This window comes from Eucyclogobius newberryi, unplaced genomic scaffold, assembly GCF_026437365.1.
Source record: "Eucyclogobius newberryi isolate DKJ021-1_F unplaced genomic scaffold, fEucNew1.0.hap1 SCAF_3, whole genome shotgun sequence".
Lineage (NCBI taxonomy): Eukaryota > Metazoa > Chordata > Actinopteri > Gobiiformes > Gobiidae > Eucyclogobius > Eucyclogobius newberryi.
The window spans coordinates 37,061,692-37,084,336 of NW_027315945.1; the positions used below are offsets into that span (position 1 = coordinate 37,061,692).

General features: G+C 41.4%; 1 protein-coding gene across 4 annotated transcripts in view; it reads left to right on the top strand.

The window, feature by feature from the left end:
• Positions 1-22,645, top strand: part of grik2 (glutamate receptor, ionotropic, kainate 2) — a 472,281-nt gene that overhangs the window by 369,318 nt on the left and 80,318 nt on the right. For all 4 annotated transcript variants that reach the window (XM_072460039.1, XM_072460040.1, XM_072460041.1 and 1 more), the window contains exons 12-13: positions 10,891-11,009; positions 18,051-18,268. In XM_072460039.1, the coding sequence (XP_072316140.1) occupies positions 10,891-11,009; positions 18,051-18,268 (337 nt within the window). The remainder of the gene's footprint in view (positions 1-10,890; positions 11,010-18,050; positions 18,269-22,645) is intronic.

The following is a 22,645-nucleotide window of genomic DNA, read 5'->3' on the forward strand; positions in this document are numbered from 1 at the left end:
TAATGAAATAAATGCTAGAGCGATACGTTTAATGTCATATTGTGGAACATTCCTCGTAAAATTACCAAAAATATATTTAAATCTAACACAAATAGTTTTAAATTTACAACTAGGCCCACTTTGTTTTAGCATCACTGGTTGAATTCCAGTTGTTTTGCAGCCCGGAAATGCAGTCTTTGTTCAGCTTTTGTCTTTTGCAAATGCCCTTTTTTCACCAAACCCTTCGAGACGCTTCAGCGCCGCTCCCAGACTCACCGCTCGCAGACTCAGCCCTGCAGCTTCAGACTCACTCTACACTTAAACATGTCTTTTTGTACGTTGCACATTGGATCTATGTGTGTCTGTGCTGGTCCGAGTGCCTGCCTGTCTGAATGGGCCCCAAAACAAGCTGCTAGCGTCAGATTAGCTTCCCAGGTCCAACCCACCACAGACGTTAAACATGCTAACGCTAAATTTCACTCCTGTTACAAATGTATGTTATCTGTAATGTCAATATTTGACACTTGAAAGTTAACCTACCATATGCTAATTCTAACAATAACAATATTAATTGTTGCTAATGCTAGGCTACAAATTTATGGTTTCTGTGATGTCAACATTTAGCCTTCGCATTGGAAAGTTACCACTTATGCTAACTATGCTAACGGTAGTAATAATAAATGTTGCTAATGCTATGGTACCAATGTATGTTTTCCGTAATGTCAACAGTTAGCCTTCATATTTGAAGGTTAACCCACCTCTTATGCTAACTATGCTAATGCTAACAATAATAATAAATGTTGCTAACGCTAGGCTACACATTCATGTTCTCTGGTATGTCAACATTTGGCATTCGTATTTGAAGGTTAACTCACCACTTATGCTAACTATGCTAACGTTAACATTGATAAATATTAGAAATGTATGTTTTTGCTTTGTCAAAATTTGGCCGTCATATTTGAAAATTGGAAGTGCGACCAAATTATAAGTATTTTTTTTTTTAAAAGTATATCCAAAACAAAAATATGTGATCATTTTGTGGTAATTTAGATCACCAAACGCACTATATTAGCTAAACGTGTGGACTTCTTCCTACAACCAACGTTTTGTGAATAATACAACCGTAGCAAGACAATACATTATTTAAAGGGACAGTGTCTCTCTTTTTCAGGTATTTGTACACAAGAAAACACCTAGAATGAAACAAGTCCAGGATGTATAAGTTTACAGGCTATAATATCTCCATGGAGACGAGCAGGCGGAGCACGGACCCTTCACTTTGATCTGTGCCAGTGGATTGAGATCATTACATTGGGTTATACAATGTAAACAATCATCATAAATCTGAAAACCACAAATAGAGAAGATTTAAAAGTTTTTTTTTTTTTTAAGTACAATCCGCTCACAATTTGTAATTTTAATAGCTTTAATAGTTTACTAAGTGTGTTCAAGTTTAATAAATACTTGAACACACTTACTACTACTACTTAAATCCATACATTAATTAAGTAGTTACTAAGCCTGAATCAGTCTTCTTGTTTTTGATTATTATACTAACTATTTGTTTATTATGTATTAAGTGTTTCTTCATGCTTTATTAAGGCTAATTTCGTTTTTTTAAATAAAGTGTCACCGATAACCCCAGTAATTAGAGCGATTACGACATATTAATCACACATAAATCCTGCCTCATAATGTGTGTCCCGAACTCCAGCTCATTTTTAAACTACAGCCTCATTAAATGGTATAAAACGGCCTACGCATGTGTCACGACCGTCACACAAACGTCTAAAAACGTTTCTCAAATCTCCCTTAAAGCGCCTCGTTCCACTTCGGTGACTCGCCTCCTCCGCGGCGACCCGAACCAGCGCCGATAGCGATGGCTTAGCGACGCTTATCAGGCCATTGTGCCAAATATTCACCTCTTTATCCCAACGTCCCGGGATCCTGACGTTCGCGGCGCTCTTTTAGCTCCCGCTCGGGAATCGGGGGCGCGTTAAATCTTCGCTCATTTTCCCGCACGTCAAAAGACCGACTCGGCTCCTTCTGTCTCCTTCTGTCTGCGCCTGGTGATAAGTGCTTGTGTTAAAAGCGTATCCCTCGTTTTATTAGTCACAGAGGAGTGTTTTATTCATGCTAAAGCTCGGGGATGTTACGTGCTGGCAGGTTAAACGAGGTAAAGTGAACACGCAAGCTACGAAACTTAATTGCGCCGATCAGATGTCGTCCGGAACCCGCTGTGCGCCCACTTTGCTCCTCGTGGTTTTGGAGGTAATGGAGATAGGTGGCGCTGACATGGGGAGAACATGCAGAGTCAAGACAATGCGGTCCAATTTGGGAGTCGAACCCAAGACCGTCGCGGTTAGAGTCGAACTATTGACAGGGCGATGGCTGCCGTAGACGCAGGTTGATCCCGGGGCTACCACTGTATACTTACTAAACTTATATACTTAAAGATGCCACTGTGTAACCTCTGTAGTACCCATGACGACGAGCAGCCGGCATAGTAGTGACATATCGCGCAGCCTAAAGTATTTTGGCTGTATATTCTGTGCAATCCGTGGATCATTATTTCATAACGTTGCTCTAAAACGACTTAATAAAAATAAATACGTTTGCTGACTTCTGTCTGAAAACAACTGCTCTACGAACATAGAAACGGACATGAAACAAATGGAAAAAATGACATTCAGACTTAATTTGGAAATAGACAATTTTGAAAGATTTTTTGAACTATTTGGGACTTTTATTTGAATTTTAATTTGCCATAATTTTTTTTTTTTTTTTTTTTCACCCTCTGGTCAGTTTCTGTTGTGTTCTGTGTTTTTGTTTTGTTTATACATTTAAAAACTGAAAAAAAATGTTTGTTTAAAGGGCCTATATCATCATAAAATCGACTTTTCAGAGCTTTTAACCTTCTTGCAGTGCTAATGGTCCTTGCGTGCCCATAGTGTTTTTTGATTGATTCCTGCAGTTTTTAGCTATAGAACAGTCTCGCTCCTTCTCCTCGGATGAGCAGATGAACGGGGGCTACTGGAGCACACTTCCCTGTTTCAGCCCCTCCTCCAGAAAGCGTCTGTACCTGTAACAGAGCTGTGGCGCTTTATATGAAAGTTATTTTGTGGGGTTTTTACCAAAGCTTTTCTTTGTACACAGAATGTATCTTTGACTTCAGCACTGCCCGTTATCGACTTTGTCAATCATGTTTTATCAATAATGTTTGTGAAACTTCAACACAAACTAGAACTTGAATTTTGAATGTTTTTGGAGGCTGAGGCTTGGCTGACAGGTGCAATTTCCATCCAGATGATGATAATAATAATAATAATAATAATAATAATAATAATAATATCCAATGCTAATTCACACACTCAAAGTTGTGTTTCGAGTGATCCTAAAACTATGATGGTTAATTTGTGTTTTATTACCAACACTTTTATTTTACACTGAATTTATGTAATTCATTTTTTTTGCATTTGAATTATGTGAAGTGATTTTTTTTTAAACATCCAATAAAGTAAAAAAATATTCATTCAATTTAAAAATGATTAAACATGAACATGATTTTATTTTATTTTTTTAAAGAATATTTCTTACTTGATTGGATGTTTAAAAAATTATGTTTACATAATTCAAATGCAAAACATGTAATGACATAAATTCAGTGTAAAATAAAAGTGATGGTAATAAAACACAAATTAACCATCAGAATTTTAGGATCACTCAAACGTGCACGGATCACTTGAAACACAACTTTGGTTAAATTAGCATAAGATACTGTTATAATTATTATGATAATGATTATTTTCTGGATGGAAATTGCACCTGTCAGCAAAGCCTCAGCCGGCAACATTAAAAAAAAACATTCAAAATCAAGTTCTAGTTTGTGCTGAAGTTTCATTATTGATAAAACATGATTGACAACAGTGAACGGGCAGTGCTGAAGTCAAATAGACATAAAAACCCTTCTTCTTTAACCGCATTTCCATTATGCACGTTGTCAGTATTCAAACCTGGTTACACCCGGCGCTGAGATAACCTGCTGTCACTCGCCCCTCCACCTGTCAATCACCCTCGCCGCCTCGCCGCGTGTCGTCTCCCGTGACATTGGCGTATCTCTCATCTCTCGGCCCCGCCCTCCCTTCTTCTCTCAGATAAACGCGTCTTTGTCCGTCGGGCCGCTTCCCATTTTGCCGCGACGCTTATCTCCGCGGTGACCTTGTTCAGAGTCTCTCCGACGAAGCGCCGATGACCTCCGATAACGTGTGGCCGCGTAATTGGATCAAAATGGCAGCGGGGGAGCGAGGTTAAGCTGTGTGTCGCATCCTTTCCTCTCGTCTTTCCCGTGATCTAAAATCCAGTTTCCAGCTCCAGGCGTCCACGCTCCCATTTTCACCGTTCCACGTGAGAACAACAATGGCGAAGAGCACGAGGTTCAGCACTGCAACGCCGACCGCCGATGTGTCTGTCGGTGTTTTATTTCAATATTAGTTTGTGCTGTTATTGGTTAGGTTGACACTAATAAGCAGTTTGAGTGAGTGGTTTTAGTTGATATAGTTCTAAAGGCTTTATATCAGAGGTGTGGAGTTGCTATAGATGGGACTTAATTATGATTTTGAGTTCTTGAAGCCCTGTAACTTATGACTATTTGATGTATAATTTAAACGTAACACACTGGAACATGGCCCTGCACTTCTTAATTTGTTACCAGGATATCTTAAATTAGAAAAACATGTAATATAAGTGGCGAAAATGCCATGTAATCAGTCGTTTGGTGTTTGGACTTGAAAGGATTTGAAATGCTAAGAGGACTTGACTTGGCCAAAGGTTTGAGACTTGTAAAATAAAGACTTGATTCGATCAACAAAACTTATACCTGTAGCACAAAGTAACGAAATGTCACTTGAAAAAATGTATTAAAAAATAATTTCAATACATTTGTTGTGTGAAAAATAGGGCGGCAACAATTAATATACTAATTGGGACTTTTTAAGTATAAAATATATTTAACTTTACTTTTTTTTATTATAGTCATATTTTGATTAAAGGGAATTCCGGTCCGTACAGAATCCACAAAAACACCTACAAAAATATTGTAATTTTTTTTTTATAATAAAGGCAAAGGCATTATCAAATACAGATGTTAAAACATAATTAAAAATACAAATAAAATGAATCTGAATCAGAAAATCTTTATTGCCATTGTCAATGAGCAGGATTAAAAATAAGGAACTTGCTTTGGCTTTGGCAACATAGAACAATTAAAAATATAATTATATATATATATATATATATATATATATATATTTTTTTTTTATCAATAATACACTTTATTTATGCATATTCTCTCTAAGTCTTCACTCACATATGTTGTCCTTAATTTGGTTGATCATTCAAAAAGTACAGTTGAAATAATCTTTTGACTCGTCGACTATTAAAACAATCGGCCCGAGTAGAACTATTACTGTCGTATAATTAACTGTTTTTAGCTGTGATTACTTAGCTGTGCAACCATAAACAAGCATATTAAAAAGTTCCACACCTCGTCTGCAGCGACCCAGCGACTACTTCACGTTTGTGGCGCGCGGTAATTGGCGTTTGAACGGTGGAAACAAAGTGGCGTCGCCGAGTGCAAAAGTCGCCGATGTCGCGCCCGCGGCTGACCGAACCAATCCGCCTCTTTGAAAACTGACAAGCCGGGCGAATCCGAGGTGAGAAAAGAGACGAGGATTGATTCAGGTTCAAGGTTTGTCTGAAGAAACGGCGAGCGAGGCGTTTCCAGGTCCTTGAACTACACAGACGAGTTCGCGGCTACGCTAACACCATTAGAATAACAAAGCCTGTTAGCAAGCGCGGGCGGCCATGTTGTTGGATTGTCTCGGGAACGACAGAGGAGAAAGTGGATTAGGGAGCGGTTTGGACAAGATATTCAGGTTTTATTGTGATGTAGGGGCTCAAATGAGTCGGGCGACAGCAGCTCTTCCAGTTCAGGTTACCATTTGAATCGAAAGGACTTTAGCCTGTGATAAATTAAAGCTTTTTCAATGATATAGAGGTTTTAGCAGTGGGTGGCAAAACTGCATTAATATCAATGGGGATTTTCTCCTGTTAGAGCTCAAAACACATCTAAAAAGTGAAAGAAATACGATGCAAACAACAACTCTGCCTTGTATTTAGTTTTTACCTGACATCTAAAACCAGAAAATCAAGTAAATTGTTATAGAAAAATGATAAACAAAAGTAAAAGTGCACATTTATCCCTGATGTATACCCTGGGATCACACATAATGGATTTGATTACCTTTCGCTCCTTAAATTACATCTTTTTGAGTCCATGAATTGTTGTGGGTCAGGTTTAAGTGGCCTTTATCGCCCCCTACCGTTAGCCAACAGGCTAGCTCAGCGCTGCACAGTCAGAGCAACAACATAGAAACTACTTTCACTCCCCAGTTTATCGTAGAAAGTTTAGCAAAGCAATAACTCCACGGACAAAAGTTAGTCAGTTTTGTCGCCCATTTTTCCGCTTTAACATCATCCCACAAAATATCTACATTACATATGTTTCCCACTCGATCTGTTTCAATAAGGATAAAAAACAAATGCCAACATCGCTCTGAAAAACTGGTTCTGCCAATCGAGTATCGAACCAGGATTCAATTCGAACGAGAGGATTTACCAACCGGGTCTGAACCAGGGCCAACCCAGACTAAACAAGGGCTAGACTAAGACCAAACCAGGTCCAAACGAGTAACTACTGCCAAAACTGACCCAGAATTAAACCAGTAAACAAATCATATACATTTTGATATTTAGAAGACGTGTCGGGGGCCGGATTAAATCTTTTGGAGTGCCTGATCCGGCCCCCTGGCCTTAAGTTTTGCCTTAACTTGTTCTAAATTATCAATACAAATAAAATTGCTGCGGAGAAACCAGATAAGCTTCTGGTATTTAATACATTTAATCAAAATCAGGCTATTTTAGAATAAACATTAACTTCAGTAGAATTACATTTGTTTAGTGGTTTTCCTTCCATCTCTTTGGGCCGATTTCTTCTTCTTCTTTTGGGCCGGGACATTTCGTGCGAAGAAAAAAAATAAACGAACGATAACCTTTAAACGCACTGCACAAAGACGCACGGAGGAAAACGCTGATGTGCAATGTTAAAATACAGTCCGAACACTGGGTCTGACGGAGTAACTTCGTCCCGATGATAAAGAGACGGCGTCCGGACCACAAAAGACGCGTCCCGCCTCGACCCCCCGAGCGAGATTCACGGCGTATTTGTCGGCTTTCCCTGAGATCCTGCTTCCTCGCGTCGCCAAACTCAATCAAACGTAGATGGCCCTGTCGTTGCCATGGAGATTGGTTAACAATGCGGCGAACGCGCGGCGACAATGGCGGCGCGGAGATGACTGATAAATGTGAAGGAGGAGACGGACATGTGTTTGAAAACAAAGCGCGGACGTGTGTTTGAAAACGATCGCCGGAGGGAAAAACAGAGCGCACTCCAACGTCGTGAAGGAGCGTCGTTCAAAGCCCGTGAGCGAGCGAAGTGTCGGGCGGCGTTACTTTCACACGTGGCAAACCGAAGCGTTACACTCTTGCGCTACCGTCTTACCTACAATAGACATTTTTGTATAACTTAAATCGTTCGCCGACGATCCCTTTGCGTTGCTGAACACAGTGACACGATCGTTAAAACATCAAAGTAAGTGCGTTTGCCCGAGCTTTATTTATCGTATATGTTGACGGATTACCACAATGCAATGCCACACGATGAGCACGTGTCGGCCCAAATGAGCCAAACCAAATGAGTGGATTAGCAAGAGCAGCGACGCACAATTTTGCAAAGCATTCTGTGGGTTATTTCAGACAGGAAAATCGAATCGAAGAGTAGTTATTTTACTGTGTTGATTCAGAGTTGTGGATGATGCTGTTGCGTGTTGCGCGCGCGGCGTGTTGTGCGCGGCGTGTTGTGCGCGGCGTGTTGTGCGCGGCGTGTTGTGCGCGGCGTGTTGTGCGCGGCGTGTTGTGCGGCGTGACTCCGGCGTTGGGTTTGCCTCCTTGCGCTGCCGTTGGCTCAGACGTTATCGCCACATCAGGGTTATCGCTTGTGACTTCCACGGCGTCGAAAAGGTCCGCTCTGAGACGAGTCCCGTAATGTACTCGGCTTTGATTAGTCCGGCTCTTGTTCGATGGCTTGTGTCACTATCACTCTCCTTCTCCTCCTCTTCCTCATCCTCTTCCTCTTCTCCTCCTCTTCCTCATCCTCTTCCTCCTCTTCCTCCGCTGCTGCCGCAAATCAGGTCAGGGCTCTTAATTGTGGCCCAATCGACCTCCGCTAATGTAATGTCACTTTTATTCAAACACAAACACATGGGAACGTGCTCGGCTAGAGGAGGAGGGAGGAGAGAAGGGAGGAGAGAAGGGAGGAGAGAAGGGAGGAGAGAAGGGACAAAAGGAGGAGGAGGAGGAGAAGGGAGGAGAGAAGGGACAAAAGGAGGAGGAGGAGGAGGAGAAGGGAGGAGAGAAGGGACAAACTGAGGGAGAGGAGAAGGAGGGGAGAAGGGACAAAAGGAGGAGGAGGAGGAGAAGGGAGGAGAGAAGGGACAAACTGAGGGAGAGGAGAAGGGACAAAAGGAGGAGGAGGAGAGAAGGGACAAAATGAGGGAGAGAAGAAGGGAGGAGAGAAGGGACAAAAGGAGGAGGAGAAAAAGACAGTTGAGCAGGGAGGAGGAGAGAGGAGGAGGACAGTAGTGGAGAGAAAATGGGTGGATAAGGAAGAAAAGATTTGAAGACAGAAGAGAGGAGGAGAGAGAAAGAGCAGAGCAGAGGGGTGAGGAGAGAGGGAGGCGGGAGTAAGAGAGAGGAGGAAGTGAGACGTGCGAGAAGCAAAGAGGGAAGAAGAGATGGGAAGAGGATAAGAGTTAAGAGAGGAAAGAGAGGGAATGAGTAGATGCGAGGAGAGAGAGAACAGGGGAGAGCTGAAGTGAGGGAGAGGAAGGAAAGAGAGAAGAAGAAGAGAGCGAGAAAGAGAGGAGGAAAGTAGGGAAAGACAGTTGAGAGGGGAAGAGGAGAGAGGAGAAGGTAGAAAGAAGGAGATGGGTGGATAAGGAAGAAAAGAAGAGTGGGAGACAGCGGAGGAGAAGTGGAGTGACGCGAGCGAAGTGTTTGACGCCTTGAATATTAACGCCGCTCGAAGATTACGAGGATTATTAGCGCTTTTCTCCGTCGACAATGAACTTATTTTGCGATTGAATTACGGGGGGATCGCTTTCCACGCCAGCCCCGCCCACCAGAGGGCCACTTGTGCGGAACGAGCGCCGCCAAAAAAGAAAACGCTGCTCCTGGAACCATTGTCTCGCGGCGAGATTGAAAAAAAGGGCACGGGGGAGTCGGCGACGCCTAATCACACGCACGCGGCTTTGTTTAGGCTAATAGGTTATTCAGGCAGAAATCCCACTTAAAAATCTGCTAATAAAGGCAACAGAGATGGTAAGCTGATTAGCCGCGTAGCAACACTGCGCGTACGGTTCTGCCGCAGCTATGGAAGCATCAACAAAGACTTAATTAATCGAGAACAAATAGTTATGAAGAATGATTTGGCATTTAAAGTTGAAGGTTATGGTATTAATTAAATTGTTATTAAGCCTAGATCATTCTTATGTTTTTAATAATCGCTAACTAAAAGATTAAAAGTATCTAAAGTGCTGAGTTAGCTGTTTATTAGTGGTTATAATGTCCTCGTTAAAGTGCCTATACGACAGGTTTTTACGATCTTCTAAATCTGACTTTATGTAGTGTATTTATACCTGTTGTACATGTAAATTATAGTTTTACACCAATCGAGCAGGTATTTGTGGAGAAAACGATGAAAAATCAGTAGAAAATGACAGGAAGTGACATTTACTAGTGTGATGTCATCAATTACAAATAGGCAAAAATGTGCTATTCCGGGATAACAATTTTGTATTTTTTAGCAAAATTCTAAATATGTTTTTTGAGTTCAATGAGTCGTCCGACCTGTAGGGGGCACTTTATTTTTTATTTTTTTCCCTATTGTGTCATATTTTAAGTATTTAGCCATTAACTCTTTTTCCCATTAACAGGTTTTAGTTCTTATTAGCATATATTAGCATCAATTGTTATCTTAATAAGTATAATTGCTTTACAAATACTAAGTAAAAGCTGATTAATTCCTTAAAAACATAACAATTATCATTTAATTAGCGACGTGTACGTGGGCCCAATGGGTTCCTGAAATGTTCTGCCCCTGCCTGTCTCCATAGAGAATAGAAACTTGACTCAAAAAAACAAAACATTTATTCATCTTTGCTTTATTGTTATTTACTTAACACAAAATTGGAATTATAGTGTCAATTTTTGCATTTTTAATATCGTTCTTCGTTCCTTAAATGTCTTTATATATATTTTTGTGTTCACCTACAATCAGGAGACGTATTTAAAGTTAAATATTTCAATCTTACAATGACAATGTTCACATGCAGACCAAAAATCTGATCATTATCTGATTTCTGGACTGATTATTCAAACGTAAACTGTTCGTCTGATGCGAGTTATCTGATTTAATTCAGATTGTTCACCACTGCACTGGTTTTTCATGAGAACAATTTTACAAAACAGCGGCAAAATGATAAAAAAATACAGAGAAAACGTGACGGATCAAAGAGTTATTTCTAAATTAATTGCATTTTGTCTTCTAAACACAACAGAAACCCGGCCCTGCTCAGCATTGCATTACTTCTCGTAAATAATCGTCGTTTGTCTAACCTGTTCCTTCTCCCCCACCTTCTCCCCAGGCGCGACGTCGACCCTCGTTTCCTCCTTTCCTCGTTTCCTCCCCTCTTTCCTCGCCCTTTTACGTAAACGTCTGCGTGTTTGTGTCCTCAGGTTTAGTCCCTACGAGTGGTACAACCCTCACCCCTGCAACCCCGACTCGGACGTGGTGGAGAACAATTTCACGCTGCTCAATAGTTTCTGGTTTGGAGTCGGAGCTCTCATGCAGCAAGGTAGTGGCCTCAGCGGTCTGCCCAGCTCCCCATACCCCGTCCCCCCCCCCACGGTCCCACTGTCTCCTGGGGGCCCCTTGGCTTTGGCCCGGGCTGCATGGGCCTCTGTGCATGGAGCTGATGGGGCGGAGTGGAGAGATACGAATGCGAGGAATGACTGACTGTGGAAATACTCACTGCATGGGAACCCTCTCGCTTCTAACACTTCAAAACCCCACCGGTGTTTTATTACTGACGGACGAAAGGGTCAAATGCTGCTCGGTGGACGGTCGTGATGAGGGGGCGTGATCGTTTGGCGCTCGGTCTGCTCAAAAACTAGCTTAGCCTCGTTATGAAAAGGAAGGAAATTCTGTGGAAATAGATTAAACCCCTTAAAATTCAGAGATAAATCTTTCTTTCTTTCATTCCCTTTTGCCAAATGTCTGATAAAAGGTAACGGTCTCAAGGCTCCTGGGCATCTGAGACAAAAAATGAAAGCTAATACTTATATTCAGTCCATTCCTCCATTAACTATTCTCAATCAATCAATCAATCAATCAATCAATTATAAGCCTACAGTCCCAGCTTCATGTGTATTTATACTCTATCCTGTACTACAAAGGATTCATTTTGGGACGATTTCATTCAGGTGTTATTCGGGGGAAATTAGCCAGAATAATTACACTGCAAATTATGATGAGCTTGATCCAGTGCATAAATCTGATGAATAACTTAATAAGTAAGTTAAAGTGACGTATGACAGGTTTTTACGATGTTCTAATTTGGACTTTATTTGGTGTATTTGTACCTGTTGTACATATAAATGATAGTTTTACACCGATCGAGCAGGTATTTGTGGAGAAAATGTTGAAAAATATGTAAAAAATGACAGGAAGTGACATCACACCAGGGACATTTCTCATTCCAGTCAAAGTTTATGCAGAATTCACACAAAGAAACAACTTTTCTGACCCTCTAAATAAATAAATACATTTAAAAGAATTGTGACATTAGATGAGTTTTTGACCAGTGTTTGTTGGGTAATTTCCTAGCGTGATGTCATCAATTACAAACAGGAAGTGAAATTATAAACCTAAAAAATGTGCTATTCAGTGATAGAAAATTATGATTTTTAGCTAAATTCAAAAATATCTGCATTTTAGTCCGATAAGAAGTATGACCTGTTGGTGGCGCTTTAATGACATGCTTTAAGTCTCTCTGAGAATCTGCCATTCAGGGAACATTCTTTTACATTTTAATCTCATCGACGGATGAAATAACTTTGAAAACACGATATTCAAAGCTGACTGCGGTAAAGAAGCTCGTCTTGTCGTTCCGTCAGTAATAAATTCCGGTCTTTGTCCTGAGCAGGTAAGTGTCCTGAATGCCTGGGATGAGTGCGTTTGAATGCCCTCAGTGAAACCCTGACTCTGCCTGCGGTTCCAACCCAAAGCCACATCTTCTCAACTGGACGACGACACACGAATGTTGACGCTAAACCCCTCTCAGCTGCATGGTCGATTCAGGAAGACGACACCCTTTTCTAACGGGCGACCGCGGCGCCGTGTCCCGCCCGGAGCATGGTCTTCTGCCTGGCGTAGGAGGCATTTATTGACCCTTTTTTTTTGCTGTAGTTCAATCAGCTTTATTCGGTCTTCTGATCATTTATTTTAAAGGTTATTTTTCTTGCAGACCAGATTTTGTTGAGTCATACCTGTGCGTTTCGACTGCTCGCTCGCGGTCGTCGTTAGCGTTGTCGCGCGATGGCGGTTGTGACGCGTCTTCGCCAGTAGAGGCGTCGTGTAGTGGGAGACTCGCGTGACGGACGGAGGATGAAGCTAACGTCGGCGGGACAGGACAAACGTGGATTAAAGGAGGCGAGTGAAGCACAGAAACGTGCTAAAGGGACGATAAACCGAGACGAAGGGGAGTTTTAACTGTCGCGCACCTGGGATATTGTACTGAGGAAGTCGCACTGCAGATGGCGCAGTGTCGTCCGGCCTCTACAGGTGAAGACGGAAGCCAAACCTGTGTAAAAGAGCCGACGAAACGCTCTGAGAAGACTGCGAGCGAGCAGAAACGGTCAGGTATGAAAAGAATAAACCCTGGTCTGAAAAAATAAGCTTTCAAAATACATATTTTTGCCGTGAATTGCCTCAATCTAAAACCTAATCCTCGGCAAGTTGCATGGTTTTCGGCATGTTTACTAATATCTCCAAAAGTCTAAATCTCTTTTCATACATTTCTTGTCATGTGGCATCTTTCTAATGTATTTATTTGAAAACGATGATTTAAATGCTAAGATCCACAATAATCAAAGCGTGAGCAAAGAATCGTGACCGAAGCACAAATGTGGTTCATTCACGATTAAACTTACACGGTTACAGAAGGTCGTATTTCATCTTCGTCGAGTGTTCTGGTTGAGAAGATGTGTTCACTGCCGCAGGTCAGAGTCAGGGGCCCCGCACAGCGCCCCCGTGCGGCCCTCTGGCTCGGCCCCCGGAACACTGTGGGACGGTCCCCTGCTCGTGACGCTGCCTTGGGTACATGACAGTCGGCCCCAACCAGCTTCTCTCTGCTACCTTTTGTGTAGAGTTCTGTAGATCTGGTGACAGTTTGTATCGTAGACCGAAGGTAAGGCGGTCTACTGAACTCTGGAGGAAGTAGGCGGTATGTTTTTGTTGGTTTTTGACTGGACAAAGTGGGCATCGATTATGGAGAGACATCCACACTTCCACACACAGCACATAGAAACTGGAATAGCTTTAAACCAGTACTACAGAGGCCCAAACTGCTGTTCAAAGTGTCCTTAGTGGTCGCCGAGGTAAACATTTTGGCAAAACGTACAGTATTTAGAGGATAAGTCGCACCAGCCAAAAAATGCATAATAGAGAAGATAAACATATAAGTCGCACTGGAGTATAAGTCACATTTTTAAAGGGAAATGTATTTGATAAAATCCAAGACCAAGAACAGACATTTCATCTTTTACACAGTTTAAAACAACAACAGATGAGAGAACATGGTGAATAGGTGTACGTATGCTAACGCTAACACCTTCAGCTACATGAGGCACAGACAGAACTGTGGTAAGTGTCTGGTATGTTAACGTAACATATGAACAGTTATTCAGATAACTATAGCATAAAGAACATGCTAACAAGTTTACCAAAGTATCAGTTTTACCCCAAATCACTAAATCCATTGAATTCTTCTTCCTCTGTGTCACTTCTAAACAACTCCACAAACTCCAGAGGAAGAGGAAGTGCAGATTCTTCTTCTGCGTCGCTTAGAGCCTAGAGCACCCTCTTGTGGTTGTGAAAATAACAAACAATATCACATATAAGTCGCTCTGGAGTAGAAGTTGCACCGCCAAAACTACTACCCTTTTTACTACGATCCAAAAAGCAGTGTAACATCTACGCTACGAAATCTCGAATGGGAAAACTCTCGGGGAACGTCGACGAAAACGCCAACGACTTTACGGATCAGCTCATGGCCCCGCCTCCAGCTCACTCCAGTCGACCAGGTCCAATCCCTGGACTTTGATCGCGTAACGGACTGGGAAAACTACAACATCGCACACACTCTATTTCATCAGAGCAATATCCAATTATCCAATCCAGAGCTTGTTGATCATCATCCGCACCTCCTCTGCACCTCTTCTACACCTCCTCTGCACCGCCTCTGAACCGCCCCGGCCCGATCACGGATGAGCCAAATCCAGCCTTAAGAATGACTTAATCCTCTCCGCGGAAAAGCCCCGACATAAAGCAGCTTCTCAGCCGCCCACGAGGGATCAACCTCTGGCAGAGAACGGACCGACGAAACCCTCAGCGGCGACTGTATTAAAGGCCCTGCGTGTTTAGCTTTCAGAACGGTTTATTCAAGTCTGGGTTTTTAAATCTGAAATATAACAGGAGTTTTGATTTAATCTAGCAAAAGAGTATTCCAAAGTCCTCTCCCTCTCCAGAGCTGATAACACTCAACAGTTCCACCGTGTGATGTCATTAGGTGGTAATCAAGGCGAGAAACTGCTCCAACATGTTGTGGAAGTCCATACATTTTCTCTGGACTCATTCAGGATTACAGGATTTTTCCTTTTTTTCCTTTGAATGATGCACGATGAAGAACATAGCATTAAAAACTGTTTCTGTTTCATATTTGTTTTGATTTTTCCCCCTTTCTTTCTATTGTTAAACGAGATGACTAATTAGAATGTTGAATAATTGCTATAATTAAAGCTTAATGAAGCATTTATTTGCTTAAACAACAATTCAAAATTGGGACTAAACATGGAACCTGACTCAGACTAGTCCAGGACTACATCAGGACTAAAATGGGCTCATATCAGAATCCAACCAGAACCAGTGTTTTATGTATAAGGATAGTTCCAGTAGGCCAAAGACGGTTCCATTGGCTTAAGGATGGTTTCAGTGGCCCAAGGATAGTTCCAGTGGGCCAAAGATGGTTCCATTGGCTCAAGGATGGTTCCAGTGGCTCAAGGATGGTTCCAATGGCTCAAGGATGGTTCCGTTGGCTCGAGGATGGTTCCATTGGCTCAAGGATGGTTCCAATGGCTCAAGGATGGTTCCATTGACTCAAGAATGGTTCCAATGGCTCAAGGATGGTTCCATTGGCTCAAGGATGGTTCCAATAGCTTAAGGATGGTTCCATTGGCTCAAGAATGGTTTCAGTGGCCCAAGGATAGTTCCAGTGGGCCAAAGATGGTTCCATTAGCTCAATGATGGTTCCAGTGGCTCAAGGATGGTTCCATTGGCTCAAGGATGGTTCCAATGGCTCAAGGCTGGTTCCATTGACTCAAGGATGGTTCCAATGGCCCAAAGACGGTTCCATTGGCTCAAGGATGGTTCCAATGGCCCAAAGACAGTTCCATCGGCTCAAGGATGGTTCCCGGTGTCCAGAATTACTGATAGACTTGGTTTGGTCCAGGTCTTGTCCTGATCTAATTCTGGTTTAGACCAGCATGTAGATAATTGTAGCCCTGTTAATTGGATCCTGTAGAAAGTTTCCCAACATAGTCACCAACATCAGATTTAACTTTGAAGATATCGCACCACGAACCGGGAGTGGACAAACCAAGTATTGACACAATTCGCCCGCACGTCACAGTCGATTCAGGATTCTCTTGGACTTTTCGTGGTTTGACAAGATTTGAACTTCTGCGGCTGAAGTCTAACTTAAACTAAAGTCTTAATATGAGAAGTTTTCCTATGAGTTTCATCCATCACTGTCTGTGTTGGACCCAAACAAGGCCCCGAGGCAGGTTTAGTGTGAACACTCTGACAGACAAGCAGCGGATTCTTGTACAACGCCGAGAAACCGACATGTAAAAGGATTATATCTACAGCAGCCCAAAGCATTACACGAGCTTTCCCTGACATTATACTTTGGATTTTTTTTGACTTTTTGTTTTGTTTGAGAGAGTTTTAGTCATGAAGTAAAACAGTCTGAGCAGTTAGTCCCAAGTTTTAGTCAGACATGTTCTTTTTTTTCCGAGGTAATACCTGATCGAGTCCTTGATAGTTCCTGGTGTAAGTTCACACTTACTTCAATTGGACCTTTTTGTTCTCCTTGTGTTTTTAAAATAAGTCACAGTAGCTCTGTGGTTTCCCGCTCTAGATGGGAGTACTGATATCGAAGTATTGATATATCGATATTGACCCAAATGTGGGTGTTGTTACTGTTATGCTGATATCAATACTGATTAACACATTGTTGGCCTCATAGCATTAATTGTGTAACTCGTTTTTTTAAGTTTTCAGGCAGATTGCAGGGTCTGGGGAGACAATTATCTTTGGAGCGAAAAATTTGTCATGCAACGAACCATGTGTACATTTTAAGGCTCGGCTTGAATTAGGCTGGTTAGGGTCGTTTCTGAATTGTTTTGTGTGATTTTATACATATATATTCATTAAAATGCCTTCGCACGAGGTTAGACCAATAAACGTTCCCCCAAAAGCTTCTGGTACTGACAATTTAAAAAAATTGTGTTATCGCCCACGTTTCAATGACAGTCCTCAATTTAAAAAAAAAGTGTGGACGGTTTAGACAAACATCAGAGACTCACTGCCACACTGACAATATTTAAAAAACAGAAAACTCATCTTTTCAAAACTGCCTTTCAATAACTTTCTTTACACTTATTATTATTATTTGTATTATTATTTGTATTTTATTTTTACAGTTTTTGTTTTAAATTCTTATTCACTTTGTCATCATTTATTATTATTTTATTATTACTTATTTTTATCATGATTATTTATTTTCGTTGTATTATTTTTACATTTTTGTTTTAAATTATTATTATTATCATTATTTATTATTATTACATTATTACTGATTTTTATTATGATTATTTACTTTTATTATTGTTATTTTCATTATTATTTTTATTTTACAGTTTTTGTTTTAAATTATTAGTATCAGTATCGATATTTATTATCATTTTATTACTACTAATTTTCATCATGATTATTTACTTTTATTATTGTTATTTCTATTATTATTTTTATTTTACAGTTTTTGTTTTATATTATTATTATCATTATTTATTATCATTTCATTATTACTGATTTTTATTATAATTAATTGTTTTAATAATTATTTATTTTTATTATTATTTTTACAGTTTTTGTTTCAAATTATTATTACCATTATTTATTATCATTTCATTATTACTGATATTTATTATGATTATTTATTTTTGTATTCGTTTTTATCATTTTATTATTATCATTATTTATTTATGTTATTATTATTATTATTTCATTTTAATACTATTATCATACAGGTTTCTGTGGTTTAGGAGCGGGTCAAATGCAGGTCAAACGTACACAAAGAGGAACAAAAGTACTCACACTAAACTCTTTAAGAAATCACTCCGTGGACATTAGGCCTTTCACCTTTGACCTCTCCATGCTGCTGTCCACTCGGACCTCTCTGCCCCTCCCCCCGGCGTGGGTGAGCGTCCCCCCTCCCGCCTCAGGCCCAAAGCTGCACCCGTCCCTCACCCCCTCCTCTGCACCCCTTTCTGCCCAGGCTCTGAGCTCATGCCCAAAGCCTTGTCCACCCGGATCGTGGGCGGGATCTGGTGGTTCTTCACGCTCATCATCATCTCCTCGTACACGGCCAACCTGGCGGCCTTCCTCACCGTGGAGCGGATGGAGTCGCCCATCGACTCGGCGGACGACCTCGCCAAGCAGACCAAGATCGAGTACGGCGTGGTGGAGGACGGGGCCACCATGGCGTTCTTCAAGGTGAGCCGCCGACCGCACCACGACCGCTTTGCTTCGTGTTTAGTCGAGTTTAGTTGAGTTTAGTCAAAGTTTAGTCACAGTTTAGTTGGGTTTAGTCGAGGTTTAGTCGTGTTTAGTCGAGTTTAGTTGAGTTTAGTCAAAGTTTAGTCACAGTTTAGTTGGGTTTAGTCGAGGTTTAGTCGTGTTTAGTCGAGTTTAGTTGTGTTTAGTTGTGTTTAGTCACTGTTTAGTCGTGTTTAGTTGAGTTTAGTCATGTTTAGTCGTATTTAGTCACTGTTTAGTCGTGTTTCGTTGTGTTTAGTTGAGTTTAGTCACGTTTAGTTGAGGTTTAGTCTGTGTTTAGTTGTGTTTAGTCGTGTTTAATCGTGTTTGTTGTGTTTAGTTGAGGTTTGGACGACCGTTTCGCTTTGGTGTTGTTTACAGAATCGTCCAATCGTTCATTTTAACTGTATTTTCCTGATTTAAATGTCCATGAACGGTTAAATCTAATCATTTAAAGTGTATGACAGGTTTTCATGATCTCATGGTTTGACTTTATTTTAGGGAATGATGTCGGGTGGAAAATATGAATGATAGTTTTGGAGTTTTGAGAAGAACAGCTGCAAGAGCAGAGTTTTAAAACATAATGACGTCAATTTAAACACAAAAAACTACATTTTCTGAACCTTCAAACATTTATTCAACAAAATAAAGCTGATATTTGCATTTGTCAAAGCAGTACACACTATATGTGATGTATATTTGATGATTGTGGGTGTAAAACAACAAACAAACCGTGCTTTTCCCGTCATTAGATTTAGTCACATTTTGAAGTGTTCTAGTTGAATTATTCCGCTAAAGACATGTTTTTAAATCTAAAATATACCGAGATCCTTCTTTATAAAGCGTATGTACAAAAGTGTTACGTTTGTGAGAGACTTTCCATCTTAAATGGAGTTTATTCGATCCAAATACGTTGTGGAAGTTTTCTGTGTTGTAGAAAGTATTCCGTGTAAAGTCTTAGAAATGAGACCGTTTCTGTTTTAGTTTTGTTTGTATAATCCTGGATAATTTGGCGCAAGACTTATTCAGTAAATGTCTCTCTGGGGTTGTTTTTTCTTTCTTTTAAATGTTTACACCTTCCCTGGACACTCGTTTCAGAGATCGTCTTTTCTTCGCAAGTTTTGTTTTAAGCCACATTTAAAGTGACGTATGACTGGTTTTTACGATGTTCTAATTTTGACTTTATTTGGTGTGTTTATACCTGTTGAACATAGTAATATAGTTTTACACTGATCCAGCAGGTATTTGTGCAGAAAACGTTGAAAAATCTGTGACAGGAAGTGACATCACACCAGGGACACTCATTCCAGTCAAAGTTTATGCAGAATTTACACAAAAGAAACAACTTTTTTGACTCTTTAAACATGAATTCAACGAAATAAAGTCGCTCTCATATATTTGTATTTCACCCTGGAGAGACTCAGAGACGACACAGAAAGTGTTTAGCAGCTCTATTACGTGGGTTATGTGGCGCTCAGACCCCGGCGGAAGACATCGCGATCATGGGAACTCCATGATCTTATTTGTATTAGATGTCTCTCCCCCAGGGCCTGGAGACTGGTGGTGGTAGCATGTGGTGAGAGGGTAGAGGATTAGGATGAGAGGGATGCAGAGGAGGAGGAGGGGAGGTGGTGGCTCGCAGTACGGTCTGAAGCGGCCGAGCCGACTGAGTGAGGGTTAAAATCGGACCGGCTGTGCGCTGAGAGCAGAGGTGCGACGTGCCACGGGGAGGAGGGACTTGGGTGCGTTGATTGAAGATGGGGAGCAGGTGCGAGGGGCAATGTCCTGGGACTCCCCTGTCCTTGGGACTCTCCTTCTCAGCCAGGAAAAACTACAAAAACCTCCATGGGAAAAAGTAGAAACCTGGAGGAGTTCCGTGGTGAAGGAGAGATCTGAACTCTCACAGTTCGTTGGTTGAGCTGGGAGCAGGTGCCTTGACGTAGATGGTGGAGTTAGGTCTTCCAGGCTGAATTTACGCAGGCTTCATTTGTCAAATAAAAAAAAATTGTGACATTAGATGAGTTTTGGCCCAGTGTTTGCTGGGTAATTTCCTAGTGTGATGTCATCAATTACAAACAGGAAGTGACATTATAAACTTAAAAATGTGCTATTCTGTGTTTTTTTTGTTTTTTTTCCATAATTTTTTGCTAAATTAAACTGATTGATCTTATTGATCTTATGCGCACAGACCAGTTTTTGTTGGCCCTCAGTTTTCCCTCTGTGTGTCCCAAACAACAAAAAGTAGTAGTTTTTAACATTTTGATGTCCTACACCCCTAATATTCTAATATTAATGTTCCGTCTTATGTCTTATGGAGGCTCATCGATTGATATTATTGATCTTAACGGCATTTCAGTGAGTAATGAGTCGTGCAGCCTTTAGGGGGCGCTTTAAACTGCAGTCAGACACAAAAGCAATCTATTCTCCTCCCGTCCATTTTTAGCGGTCAGTTCATTTAATTCGCCATGTTTAGCCGTGTTTAGTTAGTTGTGTTTAGTAGAGTTTCGTTGAGTTTAGCCGTGTTTAGTTAAGTTTAGTTACGTTTAGTTGTGTTTAGTTGTGTTTAGTGGCGTTTAGTTGAGGTGTTTAGTCATTGTTTATCGTTTTATCTGGAGTCTCCGGTTCTTCTGAAACTCCTCGTGCCGCCGTCGCCGAGCATCTTTGGCTCCATCTTTGGCTCCATCTTTGGCTCCATCTTTAGCTCCATCTTTGGCTCCATCTTTGGCTCCATCTTTAGCTCCATCTTTGGCTCCATCTTTGGCTCCATCTTTGGCTCCATCTTTGGCTCCATCTTTAGCTCCATCTTTGGCTCCATCTTTGGCTCCATCTTTCGCTCCATCTTTAGCTCCATCTTTCGATCTATCTTTGGCTCCATCTTTGGCTCCATCTTTGGCTCCATCTTTGGCTCCATCTTTGGCTCCATCTTTAGCTCCATCTTTGGCTCCATCTTTAGCTCCATCTTTCGATCTATCTTTGGCTCCATCTTTGGCTCCATCTTTAGCTCCATCTTTAGCTCCATCTTTGGCTCCATCTTTGGCTCCATCTTTGGCTCCATCTTTAGCTCCATCTTTGGATCCATCTTTCGATCTATCTTTGGCTCCATCTTTGGCTCCATCTTTAGCTCCATCTTTAGCTCCATCTTTGGCTCCATCTTTAGCTCCATCTTTAGCTCCATCTTTTGCTCCATCTTTCGCTCCATCTTTAGCTCCATCTTTCGATCTATCTTTGGCTCCATCTTTAGCTCCATCTTTCGCTCCATCTTTAGCTCCATCTTTAGCTCCATCTTTAGCTCCATCTTTCGCTCCATCTTTCGCTCCATCTTTAGCTCCATCTTTCGATCTATCTTTGGCTCCATCTTTAGCTCCATCTTTAGCTCCATCTTTGGCTCCATCTTTAGCTCCATCTTTCGATCTATCTTTGGCTCCATCTTTGGCTCCATCTTTGGCTCCATCTTTGGCTCCATCTTTGGCTCCATCTTTGGTTCCATCTTTAGCTCCATCTTTGGCTCCATCTTTGGCTCCATCTTTGGCTCCATCTTTAGCTCCATCTTTGGCTCCATCTTTAGCTCCATCTTTCGATCTATCTTTGGCTCCATCTTTGGCTCCATCTTTAGCTCCATCTTTAGCTCCATCTTTGGCTCCATCTTTCGCTCCATCTTTAGCTCCATCTTTAGCTCCATCTTTGGCTCCATCTTTAGCTCCATCTTTCGATCTATCTTTGGCTCCATCTTTGGCTCCATCTTTAGCTCCATCTTTAGCTCTATCTTTGGCTCCATCTTTAGCTCCATCTTTGGCTCCATCTTTGGCTCCATCTTTGGCTCCATCTTTAGCTCCATCTTTGGCTCCATCTTTCGATCTATCTTTGGCTCCATCTTTGGCTCCATCTTTAGCTCCATCTTTAGCTCCATCTTTGGCTCCATCTTTGGCTCCATCTGTAGCTCCATCTTTAGCTCCATCTTTGGCTCCATCTTTCGCTCCATCTTTAGCTCCATCTTTCGATCTATCTTTGGCTCCATCTTTAGCTCCATCTTTCGCTCCATCTTTAGCTCCATCTTTAGCTCCATCTTTGGCTCCATCTTTAGCTCCATCTTTAGCTCCATCTTTCGCTCCATCTTTCGCTCCATCTTTAGCTCCATCTTTCGATCTATCTTTGGCTCCATCTTTAGCTCCATCTTTAGCTCCATCTTTGGCTCCATCTTTAGCTCCATCTTTCGATCTATCTTTGGCTCCATCTTTGGCTCCATCTTTAGCTCCATCTTTGGCTCCATCTTTAGCTCCATCTTTCGATCCATCTTTAGCTCCATCTTTCGCTCCATCTTTAGCTCCATCTTTAGCT